The sequence below is a fragment of the Pelodiscus sinensis genome, chromosome 17, assembly GCF_049634645.1.
Source record: "Pelodiscus sinensis isolate JC-2024 chromosome 17, ASM4963464v1, whole genome shotgun sequence".
NCBI classification, from domain to species: domain Eukaryota; kingdom Metazoa; phylum Chordata; order Testudines; family Trionychidae; genus Pelodiscus; species Pelodiscus sinensis.
The window spans coordinates 36010725-36037635 of NC_134727.1; the positions used below are offsets into that span (position 1 = coordinate 36010725).

The 26911-nt window shown below is 52.7% G+C and overlaps 2 protein-coding genes across 5 annotated transcripts in view; one reads left to right on the forward strand and one right to left on the reverse strand.

Moving 5' to 3' along the window:
- The window catches only part of LOC102444659 (proton-coupled amino acid transporter 1), a 51883-nt gene extending 49315 nt beyond the window's left edge, over positions 1 to 2568 (forward strand). For 3 of the 4 annotated variants that reach the window (XM_075900579.1, XM_075900580.1, XM_075900578.1), the window contains one exon: positions 481 to 2568. In XM_075900579.1, coding sequence (XP_075756694.1) covers positions 481 to 743 — 263 coding nt within the window. In that variant the 3' untranslated portion in view covers positions 744 to 2568. The remainder of the gene's footprint in view (positions 1 to 480) is intronic. The other variant, XM_075900581.1, reaches the window with a different exon arrangement.
- Positions 2569 to 17882: 15314 nt separating this feature from the next.
- LOC102445396 (melatonin receptor type 1A-like) lies at positions 17883 to 25482 on the reverse strand. Its single transcript, XM_006138256.4, has 2 exons — positions 24178 to 25482; positions 17883 to 18667 (listed from the first exon to the last, which is right to left on the reverse strand). The coding sequence occupies exons 1-2, from the start codon at positions 24359 to 24361 to the stop codon at positions 17883 to 17885; spliced, it is 969 nt and encodes a 322-aa protein (XP_006138318.2). The 5' UTR covers positions 24362 to 25482.
- Between the last annotated feature and the right edge of the window lie 1429 nt (positions 25483 to 26911).

Here is a 26911-nt window from a genome sequence, read left to right on the forward strand (position 1 = left end):
TTAGGTATGCAAATGAGGCTCGGCGATATTCCACGCTTAGCCTCATTTGCATATTTCTCGTGCAAGAAGCCACGCGTGTAGACCTAGCCGTACTGTCCCCGGAGGCAGCCCAGAGACTCACGTGCCCACGGTACAGTGAGTCGTTTGACAGAGCTGGGCGTAAAGCCCAGAGAGCCGTGGCCTGTGCCACCTCCGGGGCGGGAGAGGCTGTGGCGGGATGGGGTCGGGCTCTACCCACGCTGTGCGCTGGCCCAGAACGGGGCAGGGAGGGGAGAAGACACCCCAGCTTCTGCCTTCTAGCAAAGTTTGCTGTGATTGGTGGGCGGGGGGGCAGAGCGATTCCCCTGTGGGGCCGAACACAGAGCCCAGCTGCCTCGTTGGCCTTGCAGTGAGATGGCCTGTATCGTCCCCCTGCACTCAGAGGGCAGCGGTCCCGGTGCCAGCACTAACCGCCCTGTGCTTCTCTCCCTCCCCCCCCAGGCCTGCTGGCGATCCTGATCCCCCGCCTGGACATCGTCATCTCGCTGGTGGGCTCCGTGAGCAGCAGCGCGCTGGCCCTCATCATCCCGCCCCTGCTGGAGATCGCCACCTATTCCTCCGAAGGCATCCACCCCGTCACCGTGGCCAAAGACCTCCTGATCAGCATCCTGGGCTTCGCGGGCTTCGTGGTGGGGACCTACGAGTCCCTCTGGGCACTGGCCACGTCCCCAGTCTCCAACGCCACCCATGCCTCGGGACCGTGACACCGTGCCCTGCCCGGCCGTACCGCCCCTTTGGGTTTTCCTCAGTCGCGGCCACTCTTCCCCTCTCCTCTTCAGACGCGTTTGTCCTGGTGAAAAGCGTGAGGGCGCACCCTGGCTCCCTCTCCTCTTAGTGTGCAGTTCCCTGTCGGGCTCCAGGCGGCCTTTGTTTGCTGCTGGCTAAGATGGTGTCCAGGTGCCAAGGTCCTCCAGTTTTAAGAGGGCACGTTTCTTCCCTCCCCTGGGTACTCTAGAAACCCATGGGCTCTTCCAGGGCTCCGGAGTACAGCTTCACAACCACCCTGAGCCTCTCCCCAACCTCCCCAGGCGTTTTGTGCCAACTTTTTTTTTCCTCCAGCACTTTATTGTGGCCACAGAGAAACTCCAGCCGATGAGTGACCCATTAGAGCCCTGGTCCCTAGGAGCTGTGTCGCCTGGACGTTACAGAGGCCACAAGCAGGAAACTGCACGACGAGAGAATCTCTTGTGTGCGCCGCCCCGGCAGGCTGCCAGTCGCACCCTGTCAGACGCTGTGTAAGCAGGGCCTCAGTGCGGCAAGCGCTCTAGGGGAGCAGCACCTGAGAGCATCAGACACCATTGTGGATGGGAAGCCGTTCTGCCTGGGTGTGTTTCAGCCTAGATCCTCGCCGCGCTCCATCTCTGGCTCTGTCCCGCCTAGATGTGAGGCGCGTGGGCTTTCTGCGGAGCAAAGTTGCAGAGGCTGAGTGGGGGAGGAGGCAGGTGGGTTGGGGTTCAGGGGAGGGGGGGGATTGTGCTAAATCCCTGAGGCCGTTTAGCTGTGGTGTTTGTTTTTTAACTGCGGGAGGTGGGGTTTCTCAGAAGCATTAGGAACACAGAGCAGATTGTGCTGGTGTCTAGGGGCTTTGAAGTACTTAACTCCTGAGGCAGTTTATTGTGTTCCTGGACTAGGAGCCAACGCTCCTTTTCACTTGGATTTTCACAATAGTGCCTGGGATGGGGTGCTCCCTTGGTGGTGGTACTTTAAGCTCACCCCTCCCCTCTTCCTCTTCGCCACCCTGCCTGTAAGGGATGGCTTGTGTTTACACCCACCGCAGTGAGCGCCCCTGCTCCGGTGCTACCTCCCTGCAGACTAACATGGCTGCATCTCTATCACTATTCTCCCTGCGGTAAGTCACTACTAGCACTACCGCTGAATCGGGTTAGTGACCCTGCGTTCCTCTTCTCCTCCCCAGCTGGGATATACCCCTTGTTCTTCAGGGCATTAAGCAGCGACTGGGCTAGCTGCTAAGCAGGAAGAAGGGTGATCTCCCTTGGTCCGTGAGGGAAGGCAGCTCTCTCTCTCTCTCGTTCCCCTCTCTTTCATTTACCCTGACTTTGCTCTGGATCTCTGCGTGGCAAGAAGCCGTTGAAAGCTTTGTCGGCGCCCTGCTTTGGTACGGCCTGGCTCGGCACCGCACCGCATGTCCCGTTCATGCGGCTTGTCACCGTTCCTCAGTGACCAGACGACGCGCGTCCGCCATCCCAAGCACGGATGCAGAGTTTGACCTAAAAATCTTTTCCCGCTGGTTAGCGCAAGACGGTGACGGCCTCTGCCTCCTGTTAGCTGACCAGCGGAAGTGGAACACTAATGAGCACGTTGCTCCCCTGCCACCTCCGCCCACCCCCACATGCTGCTCTTGGCCTCTAGGCAGTCCTGTTTGGCTGCTGCGATGGTGTCTTGTCTCTGTCCTCTCCCTCTCCCCCACCTCCTCCGGTGGAAGTGGCAGTTCACATTAACCCCAGGGCTGCATGAACCTCCCCTCCCTCCCTCTGTCTCGTATCGGTGCACTGTGGGGGGGGGGGGGGGGGGGGGGGGGGGGGGAGAATCACTGATCGCATGCATCCTCTTTGGCCCCCAGCCCCTGCCATTTAAAAGCTGCCGCTGTCGGTCGCCTGGTGCTGGTACGACACGGTGCCGTTCTGGGCGCTGCGAGCAGAGCGCTTGGCCAGCGTGGAATTACAGCTCGCGGAAACTTGCCAGCTCGCGGCTGGCTCAGAAGAGGGGGAAACGGTTTTGTTGGTACTGCCCAGGCCGTCTGATGGTGTTTAATGGATATTACAGAAGTGGCCACCTCGGCTTTGGGAGCCACTGGTCTCATTTTACACACGTCTCATGCTGTCCCTCTTCGCTGCTGGGGGGGCTCTGGTTCTGGTGTGGTACCACCTCTCCTGTCAAGGGAAGGAAAAGGCTCTTCGATGGCAGAGCAGAGGGGAAGAGCCTATGATGTGCCCATCAACCCTGCTGAAACCCAGGACAAAATTTGCTTTCGATTTGCTCTTGTTACACAGGGTAGAAACTCTGTTCAAAGTCAAAGGAGCATCCCTGAATGTACCCCAGATGAAAACAGCATTTGGTTGCTGGGGTTTAGAATGAACTGCTGACCTGGCAGTTCAAGTAACTCTGAATTCAGACTATAATCAGTGCTGAAGCCCTCATGTTGGAGGTGCTTGTAGATTCTTGTGATCAGGACATTATTCACATTTTTTGGAATAGCTTAAATTTTGGGCCTTTCCCCCTGCATGTAAAGGAAAATAACAGGGTGGGGAGCAAGATGCATTTACCTGGGGCTACTCATCCATGGAAGGGCTGATGAGTTGCTTTGGACTGGATGACCTGTAAGACCTGTCGTTTGATTTCTGGATTGTCAGCACAGTTAGGGACCAGGAAAAGCGTGTGTGTAAATAAATCAAATCTAATCACGTGGACATTTTTTTGTGCCTGCATATATGTATATTGCCAGTACACAGTATGTATATCTGCCCAGTGAAAAACGTATGTGTATTTGGTGTGGTACCTGGATCATGCACTTTTTGTTTTATTCAATAAATAAGGTCTATATTTTTATTTTATTACAGGCGTCTGTGGTTTTTTTTATACTAACTTCATTTTTTAGATGTTGGGTAACATTTATCTTTTTGGTTAAATGGCCATTGTTTACTGAACCAGCTATGATCACTTTATATTGACAAGTAGGTAATTCTTATTGAGCACCGGTCAATATTGTTTGGCACTCTGAATGGGCAAGGTGCTTTATCAGTGACCGGAAAGTCAAGGGTCCCAGCCCTCAAAGGTAAATGATGAAATGGCCTGTCAGGACCAGGATGTAGGTGACTGAGCTTAGAGGTGACTGTAGAATGGGGCGGGGTGTAGATTCCCTCTAAGCTGTGCAGCAGCGCTGCCTTGCAGCTGTTTAATGAACCCCAGCCGGCCAGTGGCTCAGAACTTGCCCATGGAGCTGCCTGACAGGAGGAGGGGTACTTCTCCCTCTGTGACAGCAGCAGCTCCCTGCTGAGGATAGAGCATCAGTCTGTCCCAGCCCGTAGGGAGGCTGTTACCCCACTTCTAATTGTATCTGGTCTTACTCATGTACAGCCTATTCCTTTGAAGCGCTGGGTGTCCTCTGCATGTGCTCTGAACTTAATCAGTTGAGCTTGTTTCATTGTTTGACTAAAGCACAGAGAGGTCATGCAGTTTAAGGAGGGAACTGCTTCCCCCTCCTCCCATGCACTGTAGTTTGGGTTAAACACGTGTGGGTTTTCTGGTTACACCAATCATGGCATATGTGCTGTGGATCAAGGAAAAAAGCCAGGAATCCATTAGAAAATAAAGACTTTCTAATGGAAGAGCTCCCAAAATCTGGGGAAGAACAGAAGAGGGAATCACCAGGTGATCCGTTCCATTCCCTTTCCCAGCCTCTGACAAATAGAGGCTAGGGACACCATCCTGGTTGGTAGACATTGACAGATCTCCCCCCACAAATATATCTAGTTCTTAAGCAATAGATCCCCCTGCTTAAGGTGAAAAGGCCCTCAGCTAAAATCTAGCAGCTCTCTGCTTTAGGCTGAGCTCCTAACCCCACTTAAGCTTCTTGGGAGCTCCCAGAAATGGAGCAAAGTCCTGAATTGCTCTAAGCTTCCAGCCTGGCCCAAGTGTCTGAGCTGTGTCCCGTGCCAGGCTGCAGGAAGCTCCCAGCCATGGGGAAGGGATGGAATAGATGTCTGACAAAACTTAGCTCCTGCACGGCACTGAGTCTTCAAGGCTAGAGTGCTGGTTAATAGATTTCTAGCCTGGTGGCAAGTCATCTACGAGCCAAGAGCCACAGGCAGCCCCGGTGGGTTTCTCTGTGGCCCACGAGATGTTTTGTTTAACAGTTGCCCATACACGGAATTGCCAGATTCTACTGGTTTCTGACCAAGTGGCTTTTTTCCCTACCGGTGTTATTGAAGTGGCATGTCAAGCCAGGGCCTGTGACGTGAGGTACATGCTGGTTGTACTCAACAGTGACTGCCATGTGCTCCCTCTGCCCACAATCGAAGCGCTGCGACGGTTCGTTCCCGCCCATTCTAGGGACGCGAGCACAGTGAGACCGGGAGATGGTCTTAGGTACGGCAGTCTTGAGATGGAGGAGGGCCACCCACCCATGCAGCCCACTCTCTAGCTTAGGTTGGCCATCGCTGTTTCAACCAGTCGGCCCCACCTGCATGACTTGAAAATGGAATGTTGGAGCCAGCTGCAAACACCCGCTCCCAAGGAAACTCCACACTCGCTGTCATGATTATGAGGGTTAGCCAGCAGCCTGGGGATTAAGGGGTTAACTACACCTAGCCAGGTGGAGGGACCAATAAGAATGTAGGTCTCTCTTCAAACTGGGACAAAGGAATTTGGTTTTTTTTTCTCTCTTCTCCCTTTTGTCTCTCTGTGGGAGTTCTCTGCAGCTACAGAGAGGGACAGGCATGTCTCTCTCTCTTTCTCTCCAAGACACCATTCTTCATTTTCTGTAAGTAGGGTAAAGTTTAGGCAGTTTCGTTAGGTTTTATTGTTTTAAGGATTGGGTATGGGATCTGAGATCTGGCACTGCTTAAAAGATGTTTTGGCTTTTCTTTGTAACTAAGTTCTAGGCCCATGGAGTTTCTCCATGAGTATATTTTGTTACCTCCCTATCTAGTCATTATGTTTGCAACAGGAATATTGTTGTAATAATAAAGGTTCTTTCTTTTCTTTTTATTAACCTGGCAGTGGTTAATTGTGTGCCTTGATTTTTATTTTAGGGGTAAGATTTCCCAAATGATCTTTCCCCTGATTTCTTTATCAATATTTGGGTGGTGGCAGCGGAAGTTTTATTCCCAAGATCTAGGTTTTTAAGATCTTGGGGGGAAGTTTTATACCAAAGCCGGGTAGATAAGGCTTTGGGTACACTTGCTGGCCCCCACTTCTGCATTTATCATGCCAGAGTGGGGAAGGAGCCATGACATTCGCATTGCCCCAAGATAACGCCAAAGGCTGCGTTAGCTCAAGACCAGAGCCTCTCCAAAGAGCAGGGGTGGGCAAAATGTCCTCCATGGGCCGGATCCAGCCTGCCAAGTGGGTGGATCCGGCTCATGGAAGCCCTGCTCCCCCACCCCAGGCCAATTAGGGGGTAAGGGAGTGCCCAAAGCCTCCTCCCGCCCTGCCAGTAGCACGTGGCGCTTGGAAGTGGTAGGCACTGCTCGTAGGGCAGGAGGAGAGCAGAGGCGGCTCCCCTGCCCCCCAGTCCCTATTTGGCCTAGGGGTAGGGAGAGTGTGGGAAGTCTCCTCCCATGCCAGGGGCATGGGCACCTAGCGAGAATATGGGGGGGAGGGGCAAAGGCACTCCCTCATCCCCAGACCAATCATTGTCTGGAGGTGGGGAACCTGGAAATATGGCCACGCCCCTTCCGCTTGATGCCCCGCCCCCTCCGCTTGATGCCCCGCCCCTTCCTGTGTAGCCCGTGGCCACTTCAAAAATTTCCGAAGTAGCCCCTGGCAAAAAATTATTGCCCACCCCTGCCAAAGAGGGAAGCATTCCTGCATTCTATGTCGCTGCATCTCCCTGAGTTTCACACACAGTTACCAGTCTCACCCTTCCCCAAACTGTTCCATGGACTTGCATGTCTGTTTTGTTATGAACTTTAATAAGGTTTTTATTAAAACCACAGAATACACTCAGGCAGCTGCTAAGAGCGTGGGGACTAAGGAAGAGGGTTTTTTAAACCCTGTTGTGCAGTAATCAGCCAAAATCATTACAGGCTCTAGTCTCTCTCTAAGCATCTGATGTCAAACAGACGCCGAGTCTGTTCTAGGGTCAGCAATCTTGGGCGTAGGTCTTCTCTTTCGAGCCCCGTCGAGGGCTGCACAGTGGAGTTTTGTCACGGCTTGGCTTTTAATGCTTACAAAGGTCAGCGTCCTGACTGGGACATGGCCTCTGTGGGTTTGTGACGCTGCACCTGACGCCATCAAGTTGTGAGCGAGTCTCTTCGTGTCACCTTCCCCCAGTGCAGGTAGCATGTGTGAGTTTTCCAAAGCACGCCACGCACTCCTGTGCGTGGAGTATCAATAGGCTGGAAATCAATCTTTGCATTTGATTCATTATTATTTGCCATTTGGAATCCACAGGGTGGCCAGCTACTGCTGTGGGAAGCTGACAAATAGCAATAAAACTACTTGGAAACCTATTTCTGGAGTGAGCGTGGGTATGAACACATTAGCAATGATGGAGTATTTTTTAAAGAGATCAGCCAAGATCCGGCGTTCTCTGTTAATGAGAGCTGACTCCCTGCAGGTACATTTAAAGCAGGGCTTAACTTTAAGCTATGCAAATTGAGCTATGTCAAGTGTGTAGCTTATTTCCAAATCGAGCGCTCTGTCTCCGACTTTCCTTACTCCTCATACAATGAGGCTACGTCTACACTGGCATGATTTTCCGGAAATGCTTTTAACGGAAAAGTTTTCCGTTAAAAGCATTTTCGGAAAAGCGCGTCTAGATTGGCAGGACGCTTTTCCGCAAAAGCACTTTTTGTGGAAAAGCGTCCGTGGCCAATCTAGATGCGCTTTTCCACAAAAAAGCCCCAATCGCCATTTTCGCGATCGGGGCTTTTTTGCGGAAAACAGAACTATGCTGTCTACACGGGCCCTTTCGGGCAAAAGTCTTTTGGAAAAAGACTTTTGCCCGAACGGGAGCAGCATAGTTTTTCCGGAAAAGCACTGATGATTTTACATGAGATCGTCAGTGCTTTTCCGGAAATTCAAGCGGCCAGTGTAAACAGCTGGCAAGTTTTTCCGGAAAAGCTGCTGATTTTCTGGAAAAACTTGCCAGTGTAGACACAGCCTGAGGGTTACAGGAGTCGGACTAAGAAGCCCTCCAGCTTGACAGTATTTTGAGATAACTGCCTGCTGTGTCGATGCGGATTATGTTATTTCAGACTAGTGTTGCAGTGTAGACGTACCCTGACACACTCCATCACACGCCCTTGTTTCCCACTGGTTTATAACTTTGTCCAGTTTTACCCAACAGGGTTGGAATTTTCCACGTGGGATGAAGTGCTCTGAACAGCCCAACCAGTTGTTTCCAAGAATGAGATCGGGGAGGAGGGAGGGGGAGAGATGTTCTGCTAATTTAAATAAAAATAAAATCTGGGCTGCTATGTTGAGAAGCTGCTGTGCTTGAGATCAGGGACTGAAAATGGGCAGCTCCATCGCCACGGAGTCAGGAAGGTGCCTTTTACTGGTCCCATTAAAAAAAAATTGACCCACTTTGGCCAAGTTAGGAGCCTTTAGAGAACCTGCTCACGCCTGCACCATGAAAACGTCTTCAAGTGTCTCAGCTAAAATCGCCAATGTTCCCACCGGCACTGGGCATGCTCCATTCCCTCCACACTCCTTATAGGCTGCCCTCCTCCCAGAGTGACTGACACGCTGCCCCCCAGGTTGCAGGTTTCCTTGCAATACCTCCTCCTGGGCTCTTTGTTCCTAGGTATCTCTCTGTGCTGACACACAGGCAGGCAGAGGGAGGAGAGGAGGCTGACTCGAATGCAGGGGGGAGCAGAGGGAGGCAGAAGACGGGGTAGGAAAGAGATGGGGACAGAAGCCGAGGATGGTGGGATAGTATGAGAAGAGGGTGAAACGTGGCCAGGAGACCGAGGAGGAGGCAGACGGGGAAAACTCTAGAGCGAGGAGAGGAGGGAGATGAGCGTAAGGGGAGAGGGCAGAGTAATTTATAAAGTCTAGAGAACACACCACTCAGCCTGGGCAGGAGCCCAGGGGCTGCATTGTGTTGCTATCTAGTCAACAGCTGTGAGTCCCCCCCGTTCCCCTGGGCAAAGTGTGTTTCTCCATCCCCCTCCAGTAAGGTCCAGAGAGAAGATAACAACCTTCTACTGCTACCGATTCCTCTGTTCGTTCAAGTGGTGGCAGAGGTCTATGTAGTGTTGCTAACGAGCCCACGCCTGCAAATGATGCCGTGCGTGGGCCCAGTAGGGCCCCATGGGGTGATCGTTCTGGGTTTTTCCATGTTAAGTCTTATTTAAAAAACTAGGAAATTCCATCAAAAAAACCCTCAAGAAAAGAACATGCGGGTTGCCAGGCCGAGCGCTGCAAAGCTAGGAAATGCCCTTATTCAGGCTGCTTGAGTAGCCTTCTGTTTGCCCCCCACTTGTCTGCACAAGCACATTCTCTGTTAACGGCCCTTCCCCAAGGGCATGCTGGGTGATGGAGGAGTGAGGGACAGGTGTTCTTCCACACGCTGCAGGGTAGCCCTGTGGAGCTCATTCTGGCTGGAGCAGCTCCTCAGAGAGCCCCTCCCTCCCCTGAGAACATGGAGCAGGGCTGAGAGCAAAGCAGGCCCCCTAAGTGCCTGCCTCCACCCCTCTGGGACAAAAGGTTTGCAGCCAGGTGTCTGAGTGGCTTTGGGGCGGAGCGCTCCAGCCTGCCCCAGGCCCGAGCTGCAGGGGAGAGCAGCAGGTGGAGGAGTCTGTCAGCACCAGCCCTTTGCACTGGAAGATCCCAGGCAGCAAGTGAACCAGGTAAGAAGAGGGGTCTGGGGGAGGAGAGGGGGGTTATAATCCACCCAGAGTCCTTTGGCTCAGGGGAGGACTTGGTGTTCAGGGGTTGAAGAAGGGGATTGAATAGTCTTTTCTCTGGGAGGGGGAGCAAGGCCCCCACATGGGCAGGAAAAAGGCTACTGGAGCCTGGAGGCCCTGGTGAGGGGAGCGGGGGGCTGGCCCAGGCTGTAAATTGTGACAGGTGTGTGAGAGGGGGGCCGTGTTACCAGTTTGTCCTGGGCCTGAAAAAAATGCTGCTTGGGGCTGAGAGAGCAGCCTCGGGGGGGGCAGGCGGGGAGCTGTGATGGCCGTTGGCTCAGACAGGACCGTGTTTGCTGTTTGGGAGAGTTGCAGCTTTCCTGGGTGGGCCAGAAGTGAGCTGATGTGTGTTTGGGGGGGAAGGCAGTGGAATTGCAGCTGCGTTTGAGTGGTCAGAAGGAACCATTTCATGCTGGTTGTCAATGGTTTTTTTTGGGGGGGGGGGCGGGGGGATCAGATGGGATTTTGCTTGCGGGCTGCTGGAGGTGCAGCTGTTGGCTGGTCTGCCATTCAGGCCTTTGCTCAGACGTGGTTTCGTGTGCATGTGTCGGGGGGTGTAAAGTGATTTTTGATGAGAGTTTATTTGGAGACGTGTTGGCGTGACGGTGTTAGCAGCGCGTTGGTGGGGGAGGTTGTGTCTGGCTGGCGTGGGGGCGGGAGGGATGAAATGACTGTTTGGGAGGGGTCAAACCGGTTTTGAATTTGCCGATTCATTGTCACCCCAGCTGGTCTGTCGAGTTGGTCCGAACGGGCGTCGTTCGGTGGTTGGAGCTGGTTTTATGCCTGAGTGTGGGGTCCCGGTTCCTTCTCTCTGACAGGGAGAGACTCCGGGCACTAATATTATCCTCACAAAAAAACGCTGGGTAAAAACAAAACCAACGACGCGAGTCTCTTTGTTCGCTTTATAACTGCATGTTGAGTCCACGACTACATCTGAGCACCTTCCCAGCACCCAAGGGCTCTGTCTCCATGGGATGTAACTCCCAGCCCATCCCTGCTGCTTGCTTTGGACTCTGGCCACCCCGGGGAGCAATGTGCTAAGAGGGTGACTTGCAAAGATTTCGAGGCAGCTCGTCTCCGCACAGCAGGAGTGAATGTGCACGAGGTTGGGTTCTCAAAGTGCGAATAGCGTGAGAGGCAGAGCAGAGGATGGGCCGGTGGGACTGTCCGTTTCTTCTCTGGTGATAATGCACTTTGGTATCTGAGCTTAGCAACACCAGATGGATTCACCTGGGAGGCTCTCGCATTGAGATGTGAAGGTGACTCCAATTGATTTTCTAGCATAACTGCCTCTTTGATTTACACAAACAGCTCAAATACCAACCCAGCTCCAGGGCAGTGACTGGACAGCTAACCCGATCCTCAGTAAAGTGCTTTTCTGAGTATGTATCACTAGCTGTGCTTGGATCCTGTCGCTGCCTGTAACATTAGTTCACCTGTAGGTGCCAAACCACCTACCTGAAGTGGAGGCCTGGAGTTACAGTTTGGTTCCATGGCTCTCTGCACCGGAGTTCTCTATAAACTGAGCATCTGGGCGGCCACCCAGGAGAGATTCAAGTGCTGCCCAGCTGATTAGCAGAGTGCCCACAGGCAGCAGCAGCATGTTCCTCCTGATGGTGCACCTCCACACATGCCTCGGTGCGCATAACAAAATTTATTCCCCACACGGATGAAAAAAGTAAAGGGAGCTTTGCTCTGCACCCGCCCACTGTACAAATTGTTCCACCCTCCCTCCTCCCCTCCCCCCCCGAGTTCACCAATTCAATGTCTGATGTCTGTTCTGACCAGCAGGAGATGCACTACATGTCAGCACCTCCGGTATCCAATAACCAGCCCAAATCAGCAATGCCCTGTGGTGTCCTGGATTGTCCTGCTGCAAACTCGTTCACAAATGTGGCTTCAGTGGCGGATTTACAGCAGGTGTCAGCAGCTGCTGATCCAACGATCCAAAGCAGCGGAGCACGTACCACAAGCTTTCTTTGCTGCGCCCGAGGTCCAGTGGCCTTGTTGAATGTGCACAGTCGGTTTTAGACACATTTCTGGGGTCTGTGGAAGCGAAGGGCCTTTCTTAGAGCAGAGCACTGATGTGATGATTGGGCACGTGTACGGTAAATGTGGGGAACAGGGTTCCTTGCTCTGTTATTGATGGGAGTTTTAGACTTTGGACGGAGCCCTTTGGAAACTGTCTCTTCAGTGCTGGGGTAAGTGAAAATTAAAAGTTACTGGCGATCAGGGCAAACTCATCCCTGGTGTAACACCGCAGATGCAGACTTTTTTGTGAACTGGGATGAGATGCAAACCTGATGGCTGGCATGACTGGGAATCATTAGAGACTCCTTAATGCCTTTGGAGTGTCCTCGCCAGCACAATCTCTGGAATTATATTTTGGCTGTAGATTCCTTGGCCACAATCCTTGGTTTTATCTCGTGCCCCACATCTTTGAGTAGTGGAGCGGTGCACGGTTACAAGAGGCGGCGTTTCTGTGACTGGAGAAGTGACCCCTATGCATCTTTCATGCATCCGTTTTTAAAGTGCTTTGGGATCCTCCCTAGGGTTGCCAGGTGTTTGGTTTTCACCCGGACAGTCCGTTTTTTCTGTCCCCCTGTCCAGTAAAAAAACAGAAAATACCGGACATGTAAAATGTCCGGTATTTTCTGTTCGTCCTGGATGGAAGTCTGGCGGGGTGAGGGGAAGTGAGAAGCGCGGGGATTCTTAAAGGCACAGTGACCTGCTTTTTTTTTTTTTTTTGGCCCAACAACTTTTGTCTCCTTGTTTGTTTGTTTGTTTGTTTGTTTTCTTAATCAAGTTTTTTTCCTGCCATGTTCAGGCTTTTTGGAGAAAGCATCTGTTAAGCCTAATCTTCCCGGCTGAAAAGGTGGGTCTGAATAAAAGATTTGCATTGTTCATTCCCCTTTGGCATGGGTGAGCCTTCCCCTCGGGGTCTGAGAAACGGAGGCATAAAATATTCAAAGCCAGATGAAATAAAGCACACGAAGGCCGTTATTTTTAGCACAAATTAGAGGTTTCTGTACTGAATGGAAGACACAGTAACCTCCCCAAGGTCTGTCAAACTCGGGTCCTGACAAAAAAGCAAATAGCTGTGTCCATGTGAGCTCACAGCTTCTCTAGGAATCTGTCTCACAAGGTAACCTTTCTGTAGCAATTAGATCTGGTCTGGTGTTTTTAATGGGAACAATTAGAGCTACTCAGAGAAAAGGCATTTTTAGGGAGGGTATCATGGGAAAATTGGATTTTCCCTCCCTTTTGGTTAAAAGACTCAACTTTAAAGTTTTGGTTTTAATCAAAATCTTTTTGCATGCTGGATTTGACAGAATTTTCTCTGGCAAGCAGACAGACATGTCTGTGAAAACGCCATGCCCCAGTGGTCTGTCAAAACAGCTTGGCTGGAAACCGCTTGGCCAGTCCTGGATCAGAGACCATCACTGTTGCCTTTTGTAATCAAACAGAGGAATTGTTGCGCCGTAAGGTTTTTGGTGGCGTGGTACGGATTTACTTATTTTGGGGAAGGGGCTAGTGGATTTTTAGGATCCCAAAGACATTCCTTTCCAGTTTGTCATAATGCAACGATGGAATAGAGTAATTTTGCTTTAATGGCATGTGCAGCGACTTAAATTATTTAGTGTGTGTGTGTGTGCGCGCGTGCGTGTATGTGCATACATAATTCTCACTGCAAAATTACTGACCAAGTTGTATTATTTTATAAACTACAATGGGTTTCCAACATCCGGACTGGTTAATAACTTTGAATAATAATTAAATCACACACTGCTTTAATACCATGTGCTACGACTTAAAAAGTTAAAAAAAAAAAATTTTTTTTTGGTTGTTGTTGCCTTGTCAGTGCTGTTGCCATAAAAATTCTGTAGCCATTCAGGAAACATCGTGTTTATTTAGGGGCAGGGAGCGCATACGGGAGATTCCCCGCCCATTGTGAGACTAGTGATCTTTCTGCTCTTTCAGAGCAACGAAGGATGTGCAAGTGAATCAGATCGGACTGAATCCACAGCAAAGCTTTCCATGTGGGTATTGTATTGGCTTTTGCACCTAGGTGAAAAGAACCTCATTAAACAAATGATTGCATGTTGGGAGGAAAAAAACATTGATTCTTTTTCTCTTTCATGTCTATCAAGGGAGACAAAATGCTCGTAATCAATCTCTCTCTTTCTGTATACATTGTATAGAGAGGTGCTTTTGAAAAATCCACTCTTAAGTTGCATTGAAAGTCCATAAGATTTAGAAACATAAGTAATTTAGGCTCATTTCAAAATCCCACTCATAGTACGTTATCGACGTATCCTTAGAAACCTTCCTTTAAAACAGTTATACTCAGACCACAGTGGTTCAGGAGCCAAATTAGCAATCGACATTACCCAAAGGGGCTACTTCCGTGTGAATTCATTGTTTCATTTACTATTGATTCATATTTAAACAGTGTGACAGGGACAAGATTTAGTGTGTGTGCATATGAGGTGGTGTGTGTATATCATTCTCACAGCAAAAGTACTGACCAGCTAGTATTATTTTATAAACTACAATTGGTTAAAAGCATCCAGATTGGTTAATAACTTTGAGTAATAATTAACTCACACGGCGCTTTAATAAAAAATGGAGAAATTGGAGAGGGTCCAGAGAAGAGCAACAAGAATGATTAAAGGTCTAGAGAACATGCCCTATCAAGGAAGGCTGAAAGAATTGGGTTTGTTTAGTTTAGAAAAGAGAAGATTGAGGGGCGACGTGATAGCCGTTTTCAGGTATCTAAAAGGGTGTCATAAGGAGAAGGGAGAAAACTTGTTCGTCTTGGCCTCTGAGGATAGAACAAGAAGCAATGGGCTTAAATTGCAGCAAGGGAGGTTTAGGTTAGACATTAGGAAAAAGTTCCTAACTGTCAGGGTAGTTAAACACTGGAATAAATTGCCCAGGGAGGTTGGGGAATCCCCGTCTCTGGAGATATTTAAGAGCAGGTTAGATAAATGTCTATCAGGGATGGTCTAGTCAGTACTTGGTCCTGCCATGAGGGCAGCGGACTGGACTCTGACCTCTCGAGGTCCCTTCCAGTCCTAGTATTTTCTATGATATCATGTGCTGCAAAGAGCCATCGACCATCCATGAAAGAGCCCTTTGAGGCTCAGTCTGAGTATCACTGATTTAAAACATATTTTCATGTCTTCCTTAATGGCCATACACAAAAGCCAACTTATACTTTACATGCCGAGGTTACCAGACCAGAACATCTCCAGGGATCAAAGGAAAATAGCCTGCAACATGGGTTAGGTGTTGCGTATGCAAGGAAGACCAGGGAATGATTTTCTTATGGCTGGTCTGACTTGCTGAAAAATCTAAGTGGTGGCTCCATCTTCCTTCAATATATGGAGATAGTGTAGATCTCATAGAGCTGGACAGGACCTTGAGAGATCATCTAGTCCAGTCCCCTACCTGCACAGCAGGACCAAATACCATCCCTGACAAGATTTGCCCCAGATCCCTAAATGGCCCCCTCAGGGATAGAACTCACCACCCTGTGTGTAGCAGGCGAATGCTCAAACCACTGAGCTACCCCTCCTTATTCACATCTCTGTCCCACAATCTGTCCAATGCACGTCCACAGAACCACTGCCGATCAGGGCCACGCGGGACAGAGGCCCAAGTCCTCTTCTGAAATGAATGGAAGTTAGAATCCTAAATACCTTAAAGGTCTGGGCCCAACTCTCTTTCCTCTAGGCCAGTGGTTTTTAAACGTTTTTTTTTTCTCGTGACCCAGTTGAAGAAAAGTATGGATGCCGTGACCCAACATAATTTGACGGGAATGCGGGCTCTGGGGTGGGGCGGAGGAGGAGCTTTGGGGTGTGGGAGGGGGCTCTGGTGTTGGGTGGGGCAGGAGAGGCTTACCTGGTCAGCAGTGCAGCGGGGGGACTAAGGAAGCTTCCTGCCTCTCCTGGCTCCTGCAGAAGCAGCCGCAGCAGGTTCCCAGCCAATCGAGTGCGGAGCTAGCGCTCAGGGCAGGGGCAGTGCACGGAGCCCTGTGCGCTCTCCCCCACACACACACCTAGGAGGGGGCCTGCTGCCGGCCGCTTCTGGGGTGCAGCGCAGTCTGCGGTGCCAGGCCAGGCAGGGAGCTGCCTTAGCGCCCCCTGCTGCTCACCTTCCCCTCCTGCAGCCACGAGACCCAGGGCCTGTGTGACGTCGTGGGGGTACTTGCTGGGCTGTGGTGACCTCTGCTGTCTGGAGCAAGACCCATCAGGGAAAACCTTATTATGCAAAGGTACCATACCGGTTGAACCAGCCTACCCCCCATGGGGAGAAACAAAGGGAGGTGGAATGCTGCCCTGGCTGGGGGCAGGGCTGGGAGAGGTAGAGTTAGTTCCTGTCTGGAAAGCAGGGGAGAAGGAGCTGGGGAGGGGGCTGGGACTCCCCTATCTCCAGGGGAGCACTGAGGCCTCTGAGCCCCAGTTCCTGTAACCAGATTACATCTGTGCTATGCTGTATCCTGGAGGAGCAATAAACCACCCTCAATTCCACTGGCTGGTGGAGTCTGTTTGTGCCATTTCGGGGTGCAGGAGACGGGGGACCCCCAACGCGCCGTCACAGCCCGACATTCCATGACCCGGTGCTGGGTCACGACCCATAGTTTGCAAACCGCTGCTCTAGGCCAAATTATCTCTTGAATTAAATACCCAACGAGAGAAATTGGTTTCCTCTCCGCATGGGAACAATCTTCACACGTGCGCTCTAAATAGCTCGTCAGGCGCCTGCAGGCTTGGTCTCACTCGAGGTGCAATGTCTTTCTGGGGTAACACTCTCTCTGAGCCGCTGGCATTGGCACAGGACTTGTCCTTGTGGATTTATCTTCAGACGCCGAGATGCAGCCTCGTTTTGGTGGTTTCGCCTTCCCGCTGCGATGGTTTTTCAGTGGAGAAGCAGCCACGTCCGGCTGATGATTGTCGTCTTCGGATGTGGATTTAAGGCGTCTGGTGACAGGTTTTCCTTTCGCCACCTCAGCTCATTCAAGGGAATCGTGGGACTTACAACATGCCACCATTTTTGTGTATTTTCACAGAAGCTGGGACTTTTGGAGGCATCTGTCTCCTTCGAGAGTTTCTGGAAAACCCCACCGTTCGTGAAGAAGTGGGGATTGGATTCGCTCTGTTCTCTTTGTTGGGTTACATAGGATTTCTGCTGTCGTGTAGTAATCCCGTTGTGTGTGCCTCAGTTTCTCAGGGCACTCCACCAATAGCTAGATGGGGATGGGAATTTCTGTGTGACAGCCTCCTGCCTGTACACAAAGGTGGATGCTTTGTGTAACCTGAGCCTGGGAGGGAGGTGTAACCAGGTGACACCTTTTATCTGGAAAGCTGGATGAAGGCCAGAGGCGGGGCTGGCTACAGAGGGAACTGGGTTGCTGGGTGTGTGTGAGTGAGTCTCGCTGGCTTAGGATGGTGAATCGGGGCCCTTGGCTCTGAACCTCCCCTTCCCAAGATGGACGGTGCTGATTGCTTCTGGTTTTTGTGCTGACAAGTCTGTTCTACGCCATGTCCCTGTCAACTAATAAACCTTCTGTTCTCCCTACTGGCTGACAGTCCCGTCTGACTCCCCACCCCGCGGCCACACCACAAACACACTGAATCCCCATTGGCTAAGTCAGCACCCCCTTCTGCTTTCCTTCTGGGGTAACCTTGTCGCCAACACAAGTTTGCTGCTATAACAAAGAGTGGCTATTGGAGACGATTTAGGGAAGACGGATCCTAAATGACAGAGGTGAGGGTTCGCACAGGAAACGTCATCCAATCACAGAACAGCAGCTATTCCATGGGTCCAGACAAAACCGGCTGAATTTTGGGTATCCAACACTCAGCCAGCTGCTTTCAAACATTTTGGAGATACAGAGAATTAGTTGGTGAATAACAGGCAAATTAGAGAACTTTCGGAGATGCTCGTGGACAGTTCGCTGAATAAATGATTCACTGTGAATCACATGGCCCTGGGTGTTTTCAGCACAGCTACCGACTGACGCCGGGGAGGCCACGCCATGGGAGGAGGGGCTGTTTGCGAACCTCCTGCCAGTCTAAGAGGACAGCCGGTTGCAAGGTGAGCTGTGTTCTTGTTACAGACAGCTTATGTATGGAGCTGTGTCCTCCGCGGAGCGTCACTGTTCCGAAAAGGGCAGCAGGGGCCGAGTGTAAACGCTGTCAAATCTGACCACCTCGTCCCTCCCGGCTCAGTGCTCTGGTTTTAGTCACCCTCACTCCGGTAAGCCAGTTGCAACAGAGTCAGGATGATTCTCTTGTACTCTTTCCTGAAGTTGCGGTTCATGGCCCCATACACCACAGCGTTCAGACAGCTGTTGAAGTAGGCCATGAAGTAGCTGGCGGTGAAGAGCCATTCGGGTATGGAAGATCCCAGCGTGGGCTCGAGCGCCACGGCGAAGCCGATGAAGTTTAACGGCGCCCAGCACACAGCAAAGAGCACAAAGACCATGAACATGGTCAGGAAGTTCCAGAAATCGTGAGACTTGATTCTCGGCTGCAGGTCCGGCTTGACCCTCCGGCGCACCTGGAGGACCAGCACCCAGATCTTCAGGTAGCAGTAGCTGACGATGGTGATGGGCAGGAAGAAGTGGATCACCACCACGGCGATGGTGTAGAGGGTGCTGACGGACTGGGCGAAAGTGCAGGAGTACACCCGCGGGTCGTACTGCAGGGACCCCACAAAGAGGTTGGGCACGATGGCCAGCAAGGTGAGCGCCCAGACCAGCCCCACGTAGCACACGGTGTTGGTGCCCGAGAACAGCTTGTGGTACTTCAGGCTGTGGCAGATGTAGCAGTAGCGGTTGATGGCGATGCCCGTGATGTTGAAGATGGAGCCGATCACGCTGATGCCCATCAGGAAGCCGCTGACCTGGCAGTGAAGGTTCCCCATCACCCAGCCGTCGTGGAAAATCGCCATCAGGACGAGGGGGTAGGGGTAAAAAGCCACGAGCAAGTCTGCAACGGCCAAGCTCACCACAAAGGCATTGCCTGGGGAGGGTAGCACACACAGAAAAAACCCCGTTAGAAGAACCCAGGATGGGAATGCAACAATGTCCAGGAAACCAAGACCTCCTTGCAAAATAGATCGGTTCCTGTGCCTGTTCCACAGGCCTCCGCTTGCTTTACGGTCTTGTTACTTCTCTTTGCATGGCAGGGGCGGCTCTGGGGGAGGGAGCTGGATTTTCTTCTGGCTCATGCATCACTCTAGGGCCACTTTAACTATCACGACCGCTTCTTTTCACTGCTGCCTTGTGCCTCCATCCCTATTCGTCTGTTTATCCCCTTAAGAACATAAGAACGGCCGTACTGGGTCAGAGCAAAGCTCCATCTAGCCCAGTATCCTGTCTGTCGACAGTGGCAAATGCCAGATGCCCTGGAGGGAGTGAGCAGAAACAGGGAATCAACATGTGATCCCTCTCCTGTCATCCATTGCCAACTTCTGACAGAGGCTAGAGACACCATTCCTACCCATCCTGGCTTGTAGCCATGGATGGACCTGTCCTCCATGAATTAATCTAACTCTTTTTGGAACCCTGTTAAAGTCCTGGCCTTCACAACATCCTCTGGCAAGGAGTTCCACAGGTTGGCTGTGCGCTGCGTGAAGAAAAACTTCCTTGTGTTTGTTTTAAACCTGCTACCTATTAATTTCATGTGGTGACCCCTAGTTCTTATGGCGTCTTCTTGTCACTATGTTAAATGTGTGGCGCTTTGGGGCAGAAACCATCTTATTCCGTTTGTACCACCTCTAGCACAACGGATCCTTGACTCCCTAACGGGAGCCTACCGCTATTTAAATTATATTGCCGTTGAGTATCCATCTAATAGATTTCTCCTCCCCCACCCTTAGGAGGCAGGGGGGTGCTATTAGTACAGGTAGGGGCTGAGGTCCAGATGGGCTAGTGGCAATTTTTTTTTTTCAAAAATGAAACCCACTTTTGAAAATTGGGCAGGGAGTGATTTGCCCAAAGTTGCACAAAACATTTGTGGGAGAGCTGGGCATCTACCCTGGGCCTCCCTGGGTACGGACTCTTGTGAGTAATCGCGACTCGCTCATTTCCATTGAAGTAAGAGACCTTTGGGCCAAGTCTGAGATGCAGACTCTCCATCGGCATGAGCTGCGACACTCCCAGCGCCAGACTGCCTTTGCGGGCAGCGTTTTGACTTGGACCTCCCCCTGGATTCGTGAAATCCCCCGGCGCCCACTTCCGCCGAGCGAGCGGCGCTGCTGCCCCGGGGAAGGGAAGCCGGAGGGCTGTGTTGCAGTTCTTTGGCCTGCAGGGAAGTGCTCTCTGCAGAGCTGATGGGAATTCACACCCCCAAAGAGGAGAAAGAGGACTCCCAATCTGCCTGGGGAGTGTGCGGCGCTTACAAGCACCACCTGCTCCTGGCAGGATGGGAGGAGACTTCACGTGCTCCCCCAGACCTGATTGGCCTGGGAGCAGAAGGGGGAGTGCACAGTCTCCCACCCCCAGGGGCATGGGCACCTAGGGGAAACTTAGGGGAGGGAGCAAAGACTTCACGTGCTCCCCCACAACCAGAGCAATCATAGCCTGTGGGTGGGGAAGCAGGGAAGTATCCTGGCCCCGCCCCTTCAACCTGAGGCCCCGCCCCTTCAACCTGAGGCCCCGCCCCTTCAACCTGAGGCCCCGCCCCTTCAACCGGAGGCCCCGCCCCTTCTGGAGCACTTCACAAATGTCTGAAGTGGCCGTTGGTAAAAGAATGATTGCCCACCCTGCCCTAGCTCCTCAGTGTTTTTTCACGTAGGGGATTTTTCCTCCTTCCCCTGAGGAGAGATGGGGGATTTTTCCCTCTTTGGAGCAGCTTTGGGGGAACGGGAAGGGGTGGTGCCGAGAATTCGGCCTCGGGTGAAAGGCAGAAAGGGCCATGGAACTGCCGGAGGGAAGAGGCAGGGAGCTTCCAACGCTGACTAGATTTGTCCCCTCCCTCCCTCATCCTGTTCTCGGCTTGGCCCCTGCCCTGCTTGCGACCGAGCGCGCAGGCCAGGGCTTTACACCACGTCTCCGGGGAGAGCAAACGCAGCCGAGGCGCGTAGCCGAGGCCGACGCAGATGGGAGCCGCTGCGTTGAATGCACCGGCTCCGTTGGAGCTGGCTGCGCTCCGTGGCCCTAGCCTGGCTCTGCTCCAGCAGGGCTGTGGAACTGGCCACTCCTGCCCGGGGTAGGGGGTTGGTGACGCTCGTCTGCTTGGATGGGCTCTAGAGTTTAAAATCCGTCCGCCTGTGCTGACAGCCATGCTCCTGCCTTTGCGCTTCTCGGCCTCCTTTTGAGGTGTCTCGGCTCTGCAGGGCCAGATCAAACCTGGCTCTCGATGGCACCGCTCCGGCCCGGCTATGGGCTTAGCAGTTAGGCCGCGACTGTACAGGCAGCAGACGCGAAGCAGCGCTTAGGAGCTTCCCCCCGAAGGGCCGGGCAGGGGCGCAGGAGTCTATCGGAGTCCTCTGTCTGCTCTCCTAGCCCCTCCTCCCTTTCGGCTTTTCCCTGCAGTGAGGTCCGAATGCCAGGACGCTGGGGGTCTGTCCCCGGACACCGCCTGTGCTCCAATGCTGGCATAGCGGACTGGCCTTGGGCAGGCTCTCTGCCCTTGCGGGATTGGTCATGCCAATGCAGTTCTGTGGCCCTGGAGCAGGGCATCCCGATGCAAAGAGCGGGAAGTCCAAAGGACCCCGTTGGCCCTGCACAGCGAGGGAGCGACCAGGGGGTGGCCCCTAGAAATGGAGGCATGGCCAGCCGTCATAGAACAGGACTGGGCGCCTGGGTTCCACTCCTGACTTTTGTCTTGCAGACCCGAGATTTCGAAAGTGGCTGCCCTGCGGTCCCTCCATTCTGGGGGTGGGGAAAAGGCAGCCTGCTCTAAGAGGCATGGCCAGTGACCCCATAGAGGTCACTGGGGTTTGTGGCTACTCAGCACCTCTGTAAATCAGGCCCACTCTGTCTCCTGTTAGGCCCCCCCAAACCTAGCAGATGCCCTTGTTGTGCCTCAGTTTCCCCAACTTACAACCATTTCCTTTGGGCATTGTGGGTCAGACTCAGTGAGCTGCTGTTTGTAAAATGCTTTGGGATCCAGTGCTGCAGCCGGACCCATGACTCTTACATGACACGACTGATGTGCTTTCCAGAGATGATCACTAATAATTAGCCTCCAAGACCTTGGCTTGAAACCTGGGTTTACTACAGGCCAGGGAACACGAAAAACCTTCTAGCTGCGTTTAAAAGGCTCAGAGGTGTTAGTCGGAAACTTTAAAACCAATGAGTAGTCCTGTGGCTCCTTATAGACTTATATATCATGAGGTTCCTCTGATAAGAAGAGCTATGCAGGGCTTGCAAACAAAGCGTAAGATAAGAACATAAGAATGGCCACACTGGGTCAGACCAAAGGTCCATCCAGCCCAGTAGCCTGTCTGCCGACAGTGGCCAATGCCAGATGCCTCAGAGGGAGTGAATCAAACAGGTAGATCAAGCGATCTCTCTCCTGCCATCCATCTCCACCCTCTGACAAACAGAGGCTGGGGACACCTTTCCTTACCAGTCCTGGTTAATAGCCATTAATGGACTTAACCTCCATGAATGTATCCAGTTCTCTTTTAAACCCTGTTATAGTCCTACCCTTCACAACCTCCTCAGGCAAGGAGTTCCACAGGTTGACTATGCGCGGTGTGAAGAAGAACTTCCTTTTATTTGTTTTAAACCTGCTGCCCATTCATTTCATTTGTTGGCCCCTAGTTCTTATATTATGGGAACAAGTAAATAACTTTTCCTTATTCACTTTCTCCGCACCACTCATGATTTCATAGACCTCTATCATATCCCCCCTTCGTCTCCTCTTTTCCAAGCTGCAAAGTCCCAGTCTCTTTAATCTCTCCTCAAATGGGACCCGTTCCAAACCCCTCATCATTTTAGTTGCCCTTCTCTGAACCTTTTCTAATGCCAGTATATCTTTTGAGTTGAGGAGACCACATCTGTACACAGTACTCAAGATGTGGGCGTACCATGGATTTATACAAGGGCAATAAGATATTCTCCGTCCTATTCTCTATCCCTTTTTTAATGATTCCTAACATCCTGTTTACTTTTTTGACTACTGCTGCAAACTACGTGGACGTCTTCAAAGAACTATCCATGATGACGCCAAGATCTCTTTCCTGATTAGCTGTAGCGAAATTAGCCCCCATCATATTATATGTACAGTTGGGGTTATTTTTTTCCAATGTGCATTACTTTACATTTATCCACATTAAATTTCATTTGCCAGCAAAAGTCTCTGCTGTGTTACAGTAGAAACAGCCTAAAGCTGTGAATTTCTGATAACTTTCATAGTGCACAGAGCAGACCACAACTCAAAACAGCTGAATTGTAGCTGCTGCCTGTATCAGCCTGTGCAAATGGGAGATAGCTGTTTAATTCGTACCATTCGTTTTGTGCCCTGTTCTCCCCTGGCACTTTACAAAAGCCTCCGAGAAGCTAGCAGGGGCAGTCCTCCAAACACCGTCACTGAGCTAAGAAAGACTCCAAACCCCCCAGGGAAGTTGGCCAGAATTCCCCTGGAGAGGAGGGTGATGAGCGCTGAAGCCAGCTGGGGGAATTGGGGTCAAGGTTTTCAGAAGTGACAAGTGATTTGGGGTGTTTCAGTTTTGGGGCTGCCCCCAGCTGAGACACCTTCAAAGGGGCTTTCAAAAGCACCGAGTCCCCACATTCTGAACAATTGGGCCCTTTTTGAGGGCGTTCCAAGGCAAGTGGCCAAAATCACTAGTCACTTTGGAAAGTCTCGGCCGTGGCTCTATAAGCCAGTGGGGGGCATCCTGTGGCCCATCGAGGTTCGGTGTGCGGCTCGCCAGGCATTTTGTTTGCCATTGGCCATGTGCAGGGCCCCCGGATTCTGCTGGTTTCCATTCACATAGGTTTTTTCCCCACCAGTATAACTGTTGTGACAGGCACGTAAAGCCAGGGCACGTGAAGTGAGGTGCCGGCTGGCTGCACGCAGTGCTGGCTGGGAGAGCCGCACGCTCCCTCTGAGCCGTAGCAGCGCTCTGCGTGCGTGCAATCGGCACACCCCGCAAACTCTAGGGATGCAAGTGCAGGGAGCAAAATGTCTCTATTCCCGGAGACTGGCTTGGTTCGACAATCTTCTAGCTCACTGAGATGGAGGAGGCCTACTCACTAGCCTAGGTGGCCCAGGGGTGCAATGTGTCTTGGGCGTGGAAGTCAGGACCCAGCGACCTGGATCTGTGTGGACAGTGGCATTTCCCCTGGGGAGCCTGGGGGACTCGCCTTTCCAGGGCCTGGTTTGCAGCCACTACTAGAAACGTGCCTGGAACCCCAGCTGGGTAGGATGGGAGAACTTTACCCTCCTAGGCAGCCCCACACCCTGCAGCCCCACATGCAAGTGGATCCTGCTAGCTCTGGGATGCAGCTGGCCCTGAGCCCTGCGGAGAGCAAAGAGCTGCTCCTGCCAGGTCCCCCGCGTCCTAGCAAGGCCAGTACCTGCTTTTCTCAGGTTCTTGTTCCTGAAGACGGAGAGGATCACCAGGAGGTTGCCCAGGATGTCCACTGCGATGGTGACGATGAGGATGACAGCCAGCATGGTCACCATCCCGGAGGGGTAAAGCCCGTCCTGCCTTCCCGAGCCAGCAGACAGGTTCTTCAGCAGAGGACCGGCCTCCTCCATCCTCTGGCATCTACCCTGCCAGGCAGGGCGGAACGGAGCAGAGGCCTCAGCCGCAGGGCTAGCAGCTTATGTAACCCACACACCTAGTGTGGGTCACTGTCCCATACAGTGGCACTTAGTTAAGAACCAGAGACCTCTACAGCCGGGGTGATGAGCAGCTGGCTTTTAGCTCAAGGTAGAGGTGCCTAGCACCAGAGGTCCCAGGTTCAAATCCGCCAGAGGCCAAGAGGTCAGAGCTCAAGGAAGCCAAGGGGTGGGTGTGGCCACTCAAAGCACCAGGCATGGCGAAGGGGCCCCTGGAGGGGCAGGTTCTTAGAAGTTGGCTCTCTCCCTCCTCCGGGGGAACAGGGTCACTTTTCTCTCGCCTTCCTCCCGGGATTCGCACTGGGGAGGGGAGCTGCGAATTGCGCACACGCGTGTCCCCCTCTCCCCAGCTCTGGGGCTGCTCCGTGGGGCGCACGAGGGCTGCTCCCCACCCAGGTCAAGGGGGCTCTGTGGCGCTGGCTGGGGAGCCCCCACGGGCAGCGCTCGGAGCCGGGAGCAGCTCCCAGCTCAGCGCGAGGAGGCGCCTCCTTCCCAGCGGCGCGCTCTGGGAGCCGAGCGCCCGGCCCCGGGGGACCCCGGGCGCCGCTCCAGCCTCGCAAATGCGCTTCCCAGCCGGTTCATCCCAGGGGCTCCATTCAGCTCCGTCCCTGGGCAGCCGGGGCTCGCGCTCCCCTTCCCCAGGGGCGGGGAGAAACTTTGCAGCCCGCGGCAGGACCGGCCCCGTGCGCCCCGAGCCGTGCGTCAGGCTGCCCGTGCGCTGCGCTTCCCCCGCCTGAGCGCTGCCGTGCGCCTCCGCTTCCCCTTCTTGCTCGCCGCGGCGCCTGGTGACTGTTCGCTCTTTGGCCTCGGCCCCTCCAGTCGCTCTCCTAGCCGCAGGGGGAGCGCTCAGACCTGCCGCTCCGGGCCAGCGGAGCCCCGTGCCCCCCAGTCTCTCCGAAGCAGCCTCCGCTGCCGCCTCGGCTCCTTGGCGCATTTATAGGCTAACCTGCCCTTCTCCGAGCGCCGCTCGCTCCGGCGAGGGACTGTTAACTCCTCCCTGCCCGGGGCCGGGAGCAGCGGCGCTGCCAGATAAGCCAAGCATCCCCAAGCGCAGGGGGCGCGCCAGACAAGCCAAGCATCCCCAAGCGCAGGGGGCGCGCAGGATGCGGGGGAAGGAAGGAGCCATGGCACCAACTTGTCCCAGCGCTCTGCCCTCCCAGGCAGGCTACCTGGCTCTGGCACCTTATGGGGCCTCTACTTTACCTCCACCCTGTCGGTGCCAGCCTGGCGGCTTGGTCAGAGAAACCCCGCCCCAGGATCCTCAGGTTGCTCTTGGAGTCCTTGTGGTGAGCTCTCTGAAAACATCCACTCTGTGTGCAGCAGCTGTCCAAAAAAACTAACCCGATGTTAAGAATCCTTAAAAAAGGGATAGAGAATAAGAGAGAGAATATCTGATCGCCTCTATATAGAACCATGGGACGCCCACATCTTGAATCCTGTGTGCAGATGTGGTCTCCTCATCTCAAAAAAAGATCTCTCAGCATTGGAAAAAGTTCAGAAAAGGGCCATAAAAATGATGAGAGGTTTGGACTGGGTGCCATATGAAACGAGATTAAAAAGACTGGGAACTTTTCAGCTTAGAAAAGAGGAGACTGGGGGGATATGACAGAGGTCTATGAAAGCGTGACAGGTATGGAGAAAGTGAATAAGGAAAAGTTGTGTATTTGTTCCCATAAGGTAAGAACTAGGGGCCACCCAATGAAATGAATGGGTAGCAGGTTTAAAACCAACACAAGGACATTTTTCTAAATGTGGGCACAGTCAACCTGTGGAACTCCTTGCCAGGGGATGTTGTGAAGACCAGGACATTAACAGGATTCAAAAAAGAACCAGCCAAATTCATGCAGATTAGGTCCATCAATGCTTATTAGCCAGGATGGGTAGGGATGGTGTACCTGGCCTCTGTTTGTCAGAGGGTGGAGATGGATGGCAGTAGAGAGATCGCTTGATCATTGCCTGTTTGATTCACTCCCTCTGGAGCATCTGGCATTGGCCACTGTCAGCAGACAGGACACTGGGCTAGATGGACCTTTGGTCTGAGCCAATATGGCTGCTCTTGTTCTCTTCCACCAGTTTCTCCATCTCTCTGCTCTTCTAGCCAGGGCCAACTTCCACACCACACTGCCAAAGCAGGCTTCCCCCTCCCTCCCCCCCAGCACTGTGCCAGAGTCTCCCTCCGCCAGGTTTTCTAGACCTTTCATCAGTTTAGTTGCTTTTCTCTGGACTTTCTCCAACTTCTCCACCTCTTTCCTGAAATGTGCTGCCCAGAACTGGACACACAACTCCAGCTGAAGCCTAATCAGCGCAGCATAGAGCGGAAGAATCGCCTCTCGTGTCTTGCTCACAACACTGCTGTGAATGCCACCCGGAATGATGTTTGCTCCCCCCCCCCCCCAACAGTGTCACACTCTGACTCAGACTTAGCTTGTGATCCACGAGGAGCCCCTCCCCCCATCCCTTTCTGAA

Coding starts and splice junctions, on each gene's coding strand:
- LOC102445396 (XM_006138256.4), bottom strand. CDS start 24,361: ATGGAGGAGGCCGGTCCTCTGCTGAAGAACCTGTCTGCTGGCTCGGGA. Junction 18,668..24,177: donor CAAGAACCTGAGAAAAGCAG/GTACTGGCCTTG, acceptor TACCCTCCCCAG/GCAATGCCTTTGTGGTGAGC.